Source organism: Quercus lobata, chromosome 8, assembly GCF_001633185.2.
Source record: "Quercus lobata isolate SW786 chromosome 8, ValleyOak3.0 Primary Assembly, whole genome shotgun sequence".
Classification (NCBI taxonomy): Eukaryota; Viridiplantae; Streptophyta; class Magnoliopsida; order Fagales; family Fagaceae; genus Quercus; species Quercus lobata.
The window spans coordinates 65,043,197-65,055,059 of NC_044911.1; the positions used below are offsets into that span (position 1 = coordinate 65,043,197).

General features: G+C 35.0%; 1 protein-coding gene and 1 long non-coding RNA gene across 2 annotated transcripts; both read left to right on the forward strand.

Annotated features, from left to right (window-relative positions):
- The first annotated feature begins 1,737 nt into the window (after nucleotides 1-1,737).
- On the forward strand, nucleotides 1,738-6,511 carry LOC115957869 (rhodanese-like domain-containing protein 7). Its single transcript, XM_031076209.1, has 5 exons — nucleotides 1,738-2,360; nucleotides 2,947-3,204; nucleotides 3,363-3,461; nucleotides 4,957-5,250; nucleotides 5,904-6,511. Exons 1-5 carry the CDS (start codon nucleotides 1,815-1,817, stop codon nucleotides 6,288-6,290), a joined length of 1,584 nt encoding a protein of 527 aa, XP_030932069.1. The 5' UTR covers nucleotides 1,738-1,814; the 3' UTR covers nucleotides 6,291-6,511.
- A 1,599-nt stretch (nucleotides 6,512-8,110) lies between these two features.
- On the forward strand, nucleotides 8,111-9,725 carry LOC115954836. Its single transcript, XR_004083961.1, has 2 exons — nucleotides 8,111-8,470; nucleotides 9,451-9,725. It is a non-coding gene; the product is annotated as an uncharacterized LOC115954836 (long non-coding RNA).
- The last annotated feature ends 2,138 nt before the right edge of the window (nucleotides 9,726-11,863 follow it).

An 11,863-nucleotide genomic window follows, 5' to 3' on the forward strand; every position in this document is an offset into this window, starting at 1 on the left:
ACTCTTGTGATGAGTGGCAAAGGAGGTCCAATGTTATTAACCTTAAGTGGGTGTTAAGTTGGGAGTGGGGGGGGGGGGGTAAGAGTGGCATTGGAACTAGTTCCCACATTGGAATATTTGCCCGACAACGTTACTCTCCAAGGCAATACCAAGCATCTAGGGACTTACCTTCCCGGGAAATTGCCTTCCCCAACCAGGTCGGCGTTGGTCGATAGGGTTTCACCTTTGCCGCTCATTCCATAATGGTTTCATTATGGTTTTTGGGCTTTGAATGGGCGTCAAGGCTTGCCTGGGCCAAGTTCGTTGGCCCAATAGAACACATAACCATGCACGATGCCCCAAGGCCCGAGGCCCAACAAGTCCAAGGCCTTGTACACGTGGCATCATTGTGATGGATTTTATAAATAATGGTCTTGAGGGGGAGTAGCGCCCCGTACAACCACCAATCAAAAAAACAAAAACAAAAACACCAAACAAAAACATCAGATATATGCAAGACCGTTGGAATTTAAATCAGTACTAGAGAGGGAGAGGAAATAGAAGGACAAATCCAACATTGAACCCAAACCTAAACCCACAGCGACGATCAACACATGGAGGAAAAATCTTCGAATGGAGTCAATTTGAGAGCAGGATCTACATGCCGATCTCCACACTAGTGCTGATTTGGAGCAGAGAAAAAAAAAATAAAGAAAGAAGAAGCTTGATGTGAGAAAGAGGGAGACAAAGAGGCAGAGAAAAAGAGAGAAAATGTAGAGAGATCAGAAAGAAAGAGAAAGAGGGAAAGGGAAGAGAGAATGAGAGATTAGAGGAAAGAGAAAATATTAAAAAATTATAACATCTTGCTACAGTGTGCTCTCATTTTTGAGAGCGCACTGTAGCAAGATGTCGCACTGTAGCAAGATGTCAATTTTTTTAGCATATGGTATCTTTGATGGAATGGATTTTTGTGGTTATAAATGCTAAAAATAGCATTTTAGCACTTATAGTACCCTTGATAAGAATGCTCTAAGGAGATAATACTTTAGGGATGCTCCAATTAAGGTTTTATAGAGATAGTATTTAACCCAAAGGCTTAAACTTAATAAGGGTTTGGACTCATTTATATTATATTAAAATTTTCAAATTCCTTATGTTTCCATCATGTGGATATTTCACTCACACGTGTATACTTAACAATTTCCTCTCACAAGTGATTCATTGTCTTTATATAGGTTTTGATATATTTCTATGGGTAGCAAACAAGGCTAACTAGTTCCCTGTTACCTATGTCTTCACTTATGTTATTCATGGGTTCTCATCAACCATCCATGAAAACCATGTCTCAACTCCACAAACTCCTTCATGTGAACCACAATACCACATCCACGTTAATGGGAACTTTATATTGTGCCATTCTTCTTTGATCTAGCATGCTGCATTATTGACGATACCGCACACATCTTACCATAATGACTATCTCTCAAGTTAGGCAAAGAGGATGTATGCACAATTCTAATCATTGTTCATAAGACATTTCGAAAATCCTATGAATTAATAATGTGATTGATAAAACTAAGATTCTACAAATTACGACATGTTCTTCAAATCTATTGAGCTCACCACTCAGATGTCCCCAAAATAAATATTAAAATCCTTTTTTATTTTATTTTTTTATGAACAAATAATGGGTAGAAGGAGGTGACTTGAATTGACGTTTTTCACCTGAGTGTGATCATAGTACACTCTACTTGTTAGACCGAGCATGAGGGAGCATTGTATCAGGGTAAATTGCCAAAAATAATAGAAAAACTCTACAACTTTTAAAAGTATACATGCGATCCAAAGGAGGAATTGGACTTGGTAATCGGGACCGAACCAAACTAGATGCGATAGTTCATGAACCGAACCAAGTCCAGTCCAAGAGCAAAGTTGATAAGATTAGGGGTAGGGCAAAAAGAGTAATTGAGATTGGAGAGTCGAGACGCAGCCCACTGTCCATGCTGAGTTGTAGAAGTAGAACAACATCTCCATTGAGGATGCTATTGCAGCTATCACCATTATTATATTGCGCTAACCCTAATTTACTGCTCTCTCCATCTCCAATTTCCAGAGCCTCACAGTCTCACCATCCCCTCTTCTTATTCTGCAACAATAAAATTGATCCTCTCTCAAGCTCAAGCTCTCACACTCAAAGCAACATGACTGGCATTTCCAGATGCTTCTACTCTGCGCCCATCATCGAACCCAATGATGACCCTGACCCTAACCCGGAGGGGGAGGATTCTCAATCCCTCGTCGTTGTCTCCTTCTACAAGTTTGCCGATTTTCCCGACCATGCCCATATGCGAAAACCCCTCAAGGACCTTTGTCAGCAACTGGTACTTTATTCTCTCTCTCTCTCTCTCTCTCTCTGTAAAAGGATTGTCTTTCTTTCTTTGCTTTCAATGCAAAATCGATTGCTTGCAACTGACCCTTTTATTTTTTTTCTGACTGCTGAGTCTGAGAATGAATTCTAACTAAACCCATTTGATTGTTAGGAGATAGCAATCTGATTTTATCATGCACTTATTAATTATTATTGATTTCCTTAGAATGTCTACCATTTGCTTTTTATTTTCCATAAGGAATCCATGCCCCCACAAACTCTACTACTTACTTTGGAATGGGATCAAGCCTCAATTTGTTGAGTTGAGGTGAGCTTTATAAAGTTTGAGACTTTTGTATTGTTGGCTAACCAGTTAGTCATAATGTCCGGACTTTGAATGTGTTCTCTATTTATTTAGTGCTTGGAAATTCACAATACTAGTGCCTATTGCTGGGCCTGCCAGTGCCAACATCATTTGCAATTTTGTTTTCCTTTCTTCCTGTATTGTATCGTATGCTATATGACTTGTCATCTTTACTTAGTCCAAGTTGTGCTTCTGACCTTGTGTACTTGTACCTCACCAAGCTGATGCTTTTCAGCGTGTTTCAGGTGGTATTATACTTGCACCTGAAGGAATCAATGGCAGCATTTGTGGGACGCGGGAATCAGTGGAGAGAGTTCTTGGATTTATCCAAAGTGATAACCGTCTAAAGGAGCTAAGACAAGTGGAATCACCTGTGAGTCCTGAGGATGAAGCTATCCATCATGGTCATGGACACTCTACCAGTTCTCCTCTTGCTGCAGGGGAAGATGCACCCTTCCGATGGGATCATGTGAGGGTCAAGTTGAAGAAAGAGGTATTTTTTTTCTCTTAAAACTAAGCCTATGCATTTTCTTTCTCGCTCGTTGTATAAATTTTAAGGCACTCTCATTATCATGAACAGTATGAAGTAATTCAAGAACTTTGTTTATAAGGTGATTTCTTATCATTGGTCTTTATCTTTTTTTGAAGCAGATTGTTACTCTTGGAATGCCTTCTGTATCACCTATCGAGAAGGTTGGAACATACGTGAATCCAAGGGATTGGAATGCTTTGATCAGTGACCCCGATACAGTGAGTGATCAAAACTTTATTGCAGTTGTTTACCCTGTAATTGGTATGAGGATTACAAATAATGTTACTGTCATTTTCAACTTCTTTTCAACTTTGACAAATACATGTTCTACTTATTATAGTTTTTGTGAGAACGGCTTATCCCAAAGCTTCATTTTTTTATTGATAAGCTAAATAGCACCTGGCTGAATTAGGCCCCTAGCCTTAGAAAATTCATCGCTTTATGTTTTCTTGGTTGAATTGAAAAAATAAAAAATAAAAAATCTGATAAAGGTGTTACAAATCTCTGGCTAGTTCTTTTTTTTTTTCCCCTCTCAGAAAACAGATGTAAGATTTGTTGGTTATCTGTTCTGAAACAAACAGTTAAAAGGTTTGGAGTTGTCATTACCTTTGAGAAAGTCACAACAGAAATAGACACGGTTTTGGGTTAAGTTCTGTTATCTGTTATACACTTATACCCATCTGACAGCATCAAAGCAAGGTTTCTTGGGTAGAGGCATGCAATAATTATCATATTTCCTGTATTATTTGTGTAGTGTAGAAGCTCTAGAAACTTTTTATGTTAAGTAACAGTTTTTATTGAGATATAGAGGCGTGTAGAGAGTATACAATAGGTATACCCACGCTTAAACTCTAAAATTACAATGATCAATCAAATTTGATAAATTTGTAAAATAAAATAATCTTGATGTGGTCATCCAATCATACAAGGATCTGAAAAACAGAAGTTTCACATCTTAAATGTCCCTTTCACAACTCTCAAAGCTTCTAGTATTCAGTTCTCACCATATGCCAAATCAAACGATGAGGAGTCACCTTCCAAATTTTTATTTTTCAATGTTGGCCAAAGTTGCCTTGCCAACAAGCTTGCAAATCAATTACACCTTTAGGCATCACCCACTAGACCCCAAATAGGCTGAACACCATAGTCCACAGGACAATGGAGGAGTAAATAATCAACTCCCCATTTCCTTGGTACATAAGACACCAATGTAGCACAACAATATTACTTTTTCTTAATTTGTTTATTGTTAAAATTCTCCCCAATGCTGCAGTCCACAAAAACAAAAGCGACTCTAGTACCTTTGGCTTTCAGATGCTCTTCAAGGGGAGATGTGAACTAAGGTACCATAGTAAGATTTGACCTCAAACCCCTTTTTTGCAAATGGGGTCCAACGAAGCTTATCTTAGTCGTGCTTTCTACTATCTATATTCCAAAATTTCTACAAAAATTTCAAGCACTGAAAGTCATTTTGATTTATTTTTAGGATTGAAATAAATGTTAAAATTAAAATAAGAAATGTAAACACTATATGGACATATAGAGTGGTCACAATTGAAATTTGAAGCTTTCATTTTGTATTAACTTTGCATGTGTGAAGACTGGATCTGACTGTATTTAATTTACAGTAAGCAGGCATAGCGATAAGTGTTGGGACTTCCATTTGCATACATATTTTGATTTTAATCTTGATTTTGTTAAACACATATTTAGGTGGTGATTGATGTGCGCAATGACTATGAAACCAGAATTGGGAAGTTCAAAGAAGCAGTTGACCCATGTACGACAGCATTCCGGGAATTTCCATCTTGGGTGGAGGATCAGTTCCAAGTTTCTGATACAGATGATGAGCATTCAAAGGGGAAAGAGATTGGGCCAAATGGAAGCACCAAAACACAAGAAGAGAATCCAGAGAGAAAAATGCCTCAAAGGGTTGCAATGTACTGCACAGGAGGAATAAGATGTGAAAAGGCTTCAAGTTATCTCCTCAGCAAAGGATTCAAAGAGGTGATTCTGTTTGGAAGATCTATTTTCTGCCAGATTTCTAATTATTTGTTTTATGAGTTATTATACAAGGGTAGATATCCTGTGACCATAATGATGCCTTATCTGGTTATACATTTACTTCTGAACTTTGGAAACGTATAGTAATTGTCAAGTTTCTATCATTTGAATGCATCACCAAAATGCAATGGATGAAATATGAAACCAACATGTTTCGTGTCTGTACTGTCTCTAGTGCATTGGAGCTCTGGATGCAGGCCAAATCCAAATATTATTTGGGAAAAGTTAATGGATACCCTAATGGCATTGGTTTAAGAAATATTTTTAGAAACTTTTTATTAGAAAAGAAAAAAATAACTAACTTTTGTTATAACTTTTTATATTTCCTATGAAAGTGGTATTAAAACTTTCTTGAAATGGGCCATGCCCTGAGGGCATTTGTTAACTTGACCTATGTTATTATGTGCTTTTGTTTTGATCCATCCACCTGTTATAAACCTTTATCTTTTCGTTTTTCACTTGCATAGAAAAAGCTCATAATATCATTTGTTGGCAACTTGCCATCACTTTGTTTCTTAGAGTAACATAAAACAACCATCTGTTACTGCAGTTTTTATTTGACAATTTTACATATCTTCAACTTTAATTCTTCCCAGGTTTATCATTTGGAAGGTGGGATTTTGAAATACCTTGAGGAAGTACCAAAATCAGAGAGCCTCTGGGAGGGCGAATGCTTTGTGTTTGATAAGCGGGTCTCAGTTGGGCATAGTTTGGTACCGGGAACTTTCAAGCTTTGCTATGGGTGCAAACAACCAGTGAGTGATGCTGACATGGAATCCCCTGAGTGGGAGTATGGAGTTTCTTGTCCATACTGTTACTCATTGAAATCTGATGAAGAGAAGGAGAGAGCAAGAGCTCGACAAAGGCAATTTGAGGCATGGGGCATCATAGGTGGCCCAGACAAGGGTCGTCGACCAACATCAAGTCCAGATGGTAATAGGATTGAGAGATCAACTTCTACCCACCTTTCTGATTCAGCTTAGCTAGTGCAGAAAATGCAGTTTGAGAGAATTTTGTGTTGGAAATTTTGGTTGTGTTAGAAAAAGTTTTTAAGAACAATGAATTAATGTTATCATCTCTCTCTTGCATTCTGTCTAATTAGTTGTCTTTACTGTATGCATAGAGGGTTTTCCCCTATTTATTTCTTATGGTAAGTGAACTAATCCCATGATACTGGGTTATAGAAAGCTCTTTGGATTGGCAATTGGTTAGGTGATTTTTTAGTGTAGATACAAATATAACATGCAGTGCAAGAAGGAAAATGTCATATCTGTTTAAGTGCGTTGAGTGAATTTATGCCTTTGCATCTGCTTTGTTCACATTTGGCAAGAGAAAATAGAGCTGCGGAGAAGTGTGGGACAACTTTTATCACAATATTATTAAGTGGTATAATGTGAGTGGTAAAACTTGACATAGGGATAAGACAATATAAAAGTGATTGTCCACTATTCAAAGTTGTGTTTACCATATGAGAACATCAAAGGATATAACAAAATTTCACAATATTATCACAACACCCTTGTTTTTGAGTTGTGGTTGGTATGTCTATTGAGTTGGAGAAAAGTTTAGGGTATCACTTTTATCACAATTTCTAAAAAGCTTTAATCACAATTTTATAAAGTAGTCTAATGTGAGTGGCAAAAACACAATTGTAAGTGATGGGTCAATGTAAAAGTGATTGTCTATTACTCACAGTTGTAGTATTTATCATACGAGAAAATCTAGGGACAAGAAAAACTCACTACATTTTTATATCACCAATGTTTTTTTTTTTTTTTTTGATAAGAACCATTGTTTTTTTTAGTTATGGTGGGTATGTCCATTTCTCATCAACTTTTTAGTTTAGTTTTTGACTTATGATGTTTATATATTTTTTTAAAACTCACCTTTTCTCACTTGAAACTTTTTTAACATATAAGTATAATTTAGTTTACTTCTAGTTAAAAAAAATAAGACAATCGATAAAAAGCCAAATAAGTTAAATGCCAAATAGACACTTAATACGAATCGTATGGATAAGTTTAAGCTTGTTCACCAATAAAATGAATCAAAATTGAATATATAATCTCATTTATTGATAAGTTTTAGCTTGACTCGTGATTGAAATAAAATTAAATAAATTATAATTTCTAATATTTGGTTCTCCTACAACTTAGGCTTTGCTCAATAAAAAGTTTGTTTTTATTTGTTTGTTTATAAATAAACAAACAAAACTTGAGCCTCAACTTTATGCTTGTTTAATAGCTACCCCCACCCTCCCCCCCCCTCCCCCAAAAAAAAAGGTCCATGAGTAGACTTTATAGAAAAAACAGGTTTAGTTTAAAAAAGTTGGTTTATAAATTAGATAATAAACTTGATATGAGTTCAGGAAATAAACATATATCTTACAAAACTTTTAATTAATTAGGAATTAGAATCACTTATCTAAGTCAAATGAGTTTAATAGTTTATGAGTTTGTTTGAGATCCGCTTATTTTGCTAAAATTAAATTTTTTTTACTGAAAATACAGTAAATAAAGGTAAAAGTTAATTGAAATAGTACAGTAAGACTTATGAATAGTATCAAAAAGTATAGTAAGACTTATAAATAATAGCAAAAATAAACTGAATAGTAAAATAAATTGACAAAAATAATTTTTACAAAACACACCCCACATGTATTGCATCTCAAGTTTAAGAACTTGATATTCAACTTAAGTTTGAGTTTTACTTAATTCGTCTTCGAACAAGATTGTACTTGTTATTGAACCGAAGTGGAATATTCTAAACTAACAAAACTCGGGTCCTATGCAAAAAAAAGAGAGTTGAAAGGGTGACGTGGTGGGTCCAATGAAATGAATCCAACATTTTCTCCGAACTTTCTCGTCCTCCAAAAAGAATCGAACGGTGTAGAATTTATGAGATGAGATCCATAAGACATTGATTTGACTTATTTCTTATGTGAAAGGTGGAAGGTGGAGAAGAGTGAGAGACAAAGATTGAATAGAAATCAAATAGGGAATTTATTAGGCTTTTGCAAATCTAAAGAAAAGAGAAGAGAAGAGAAGAGATGGCAGGAATGTTCAAGTTCCTGAGTCCTAGGGCTCCTCCCCAGCCGATTGACATCCAAGCCGCCGCCTTGTGGGGCGTCGCTGCCGTTACCACCGCTCTTTGGATCGTCCAGGTTCCTTTTTTTTTTTTTTTTTTTTTTAAAAAAAATTTATATATTTTACCTTCTATTATTTTGATGATTTAGAGCTGAAAACTGTTGTGGCGAGGCGAAGGAATTTTGGTGTTACTGCTACTGCTACTTCTACTTGCTTTGCCAGCATATCTGATCATTTTGTATTTTCTGCCTTTTCTCACTATTATTGCTTCACCTTCAATTTCTGTGATTATTCGTGGAAAATAATCGGTGGGTTTCATTTTATATTTCTATGTTTTATATGCATATTCCTAGAATTCTTTTCCAAGGTGTTATTTCCTTCGATTTAATTAACCTTATTTCACTCATAAAAAACACACCTTTAACGTTGTTGTTGGTTTCTTTTGTCCCCCTTGTCTTTAGTTGTTGGTATGCTCAGTTTTGGAGTTCATAATATACACACGGACACACATCAAATTTCTTAGGCCTTCGAGCATGAGCTTATTTTTCTGAGGGTTGGGTTGTTCACATGTAATTGGATGCTGCCCGTATTGTGTATTTAAAAGGATTTATGTGATGCGATATGTTGATAAGTACTAGCTTATTGTTGCTTCTGAACTTGTTTGCATTTCTAGATTCTATCTATGTTAAGATGAAGAAGTGGAATTATCATCAAAGAAGAATAAGAAGAGAACATGTTTGCTTCTTTGATAAGTAGAAAAGAACTTGTTTGTTACAAGATTGATAGTGCTGAATGCTGAAGCTAAAATAGTTGGGACTAAGATTGCGTAAAGAGAGTTTGTTAGACACAATTCCATAGCTGCTTAACATTTTTTTTTTTTAATTTGATAGTTGGGGGAGGGGGATTAACATATAGAGGATTTAAATAATTTTTATCTTTATTTTTTCCAAAAAAAAAACAAAAAACAACTTCCATTGAATTATCTAAGCATTGTCTGCTACAGTTGATTCTGTGTTTTCTAAGTACTAATGCCACTTCTTTCTGAAATATTTCACAGCCGTTTGATTGGTTGAAGAAGACCTTTTTGGAGAAACCAGCGCCCGAAGAGAAGTGAACAAAGATGTCAAAATTCTGGTAGAACTTTCTAATAGTCTTATGATGGGTTGATGAGGAGAGAATAGGGGAAGTTGAATATATTTGATCTGAATAATGTAATTTGACTTTCTAGTCCAATGTTGGTTTCATATTGAGGTTTTTCTTTCCCTTGATTCTTGCAAATCATATGATAAATTCTGGCTCATAAATTTAACATTGTTCTCTCTCTCATTTTTAGCTCTGCTCTGCAATTGTGGACATTCAATGCGTACTTGTTTGATAGTTCTCTAGTTTTATAAATCCAAACTCAATCTCAAACTGTTCAATGCATACTTGTTTGATAGTTCTCGACTTATATAATACAAAATCAATCTCAAACTGTTCAATACTGGTGAGACTCCTAGAGTGCTGTCTGACAGGTACCTAGCTGACCAGAACGTTCCAGTTACTTCCTGAATTTATGATTTTTTTTTGAACATTCGATGTTTCATGCCTGTTTTTGTTTATTTCTTCCCCATGTTGTCATTTGCATACGATAGCAAGACTCCATAATGCACAGATCCATTCTCTTTTAGTTTTTGCTTATTTGAAGGCGGTCTATCCATGCCCTTCAATAATTTTTGTACAACGACGATCCCAGGCCTTTTACACATGAATATCATGTTTTTAGTCCACTGGAAGTAGGAGTTTTTCACCAACCAAAAATAACAAAGAAAAAAAGGGGGGAAAAGGGACTCAGGTAAATCATGAATAACAAAATTTGGGTAGAAAATAAACGCAACTTAACAGGTTTTGCCTTTTCGGTGGCCTGTGGTATTTGGTAGAGCAGAGGTAGAGCTGGTGAGGTTTGGACTGGTGTAAATGGTAAGTGGCGCTAGGTGGTTTGCTCGTCATTGTTAGGTGTGTGGATGATATCATGGTACGTACCAAAAACGGGAAGAAAAAAAAAAAAAAAAAAAAAAACAATGTCAATATATAGTAGAGAAAATCTAACACTACAACTTATCTTACAACTTTGTTACAACTGTGACGTGACAGAGTGTGAAATGATGGATCCATGTATTAGTGATAGGTAATCACTCATAGTTTATTACATAGGAGTTGTAGTAAAAAGTTATAAAATAGTGTGTGATACTAGAACTACTTTATATGGAAGGCAAATTTCTCTGCAATGGCACTAGTACCACACCCATTTGCCTCAGCAACTGTCCTATGTGGCAGATTGAGTGGTGGAGAAAAAATGACTAGTCCATGTGACAGAGAGTCAGTCATAGTCTGTTACATAGGACGATTGTGGCAAACTGTGTGTATAAGTGTGTGTGTGTGTTATATTAGCATTATTGATTTTTCTAGGATGTGAATATAGAAAGCAAATTATATAGTTTGGATGTCCAAAATCATTGTATGTTTTATTTTATTTATGCTCCATTTGTTTCAACATTAAAATTTTCTAGAAAATGAATCATTTTTCAAAACGCATTTTTTAGAAAATTATCTCATTTTCTTATATTTAGTAGCAATTTGAAAATGACTCGAAAAACTATCCCTTAACCTTCCTTAATTAGTATGACATGAGATGGAATTGTTTTTTAGATAATTTTAGTGGAAAACAGCTCTATCTCATGTTAACCTAAATAAGAGAAGTTCAAAAATAGTTGTCCTTTGACCATTTTTTTCTTATACTACCAAACATAAGAAAACACAACAAAATTATCTTCACATAATATTTCTGTTGAACCAAATGGATTTGTAATGTAATTTTTAGGATAAGAAGTTTCTCTTTTAGTGAACCAAATGGATTTGTAATGTAATTTTTAGGATAAGAAGTTTCTCTTTTAGTGGAGACATGATTCAATTCAAGTTCTTTATTTGATGGCACGAGACTCTACTAATTTACCTGTGGAAAGATAAAACATGAATATATATTTAATAATAGTTAAATACACTATTATTGGTCCGTAGAGTTTAACCAACTATTTTTGCTTTTAATTTATAAGATGATTCAACCAAACCCAAAAAAAAAAAAAGGTTATATCATCACTTTATTAAATACACTAGCGATGGGCCCGTTTGGTAACGTTGTTCTAGTAAAGTTATTTGTATTTTTTGGAAATATGTGTGGGTGAAAAATTATGTGGAAACATGTGTAATATTATTTAAAAACTAAAAACTGAAATCTGTTACTTAAAATGCCATACCAAACAGCCCCTAAAAGAGACCATTTTTAAGTTGTTCTTTTGTTTTGTTTTATTTATTTTTTAAAAAGGGTTTGTTTGAAGCTAAAATTGATCACTTTGAGTTAGGAATCAAAATCAATCACATTAAATTGTTAGGCTCTAAAAGTAATCACTTTTAAGTATTTTAGGGACTAAAAA

What these genes read in the sequence shown, in the direction of transcription:
- LOC115957869 (XM_031076209.1), top strand. Translation starts at nt 1,815, where the DNA reads ATGCGATCCAAAGGAGGAATTGGACTTGGTAATCGGGACCGAACCAAA. An exon ending in GGGTCAAGTTGAAGAAAGAG is followed by an intron (nt 3,205 to 3,362) that starts GTATTTTTTTTC and finishes TTTTTGAAGCAG; the next exon opens with ATTGTTACTCTTGGAATGCC. An exon ending in TGATCAGTGACCCCGATACA is followed by an intron (nt 3,462 to 4,956) that starts GTGAGTGATCAA and finishes ACACATATTTAG; the next exon opens with GTGGTGATTGATGTGCGCAA.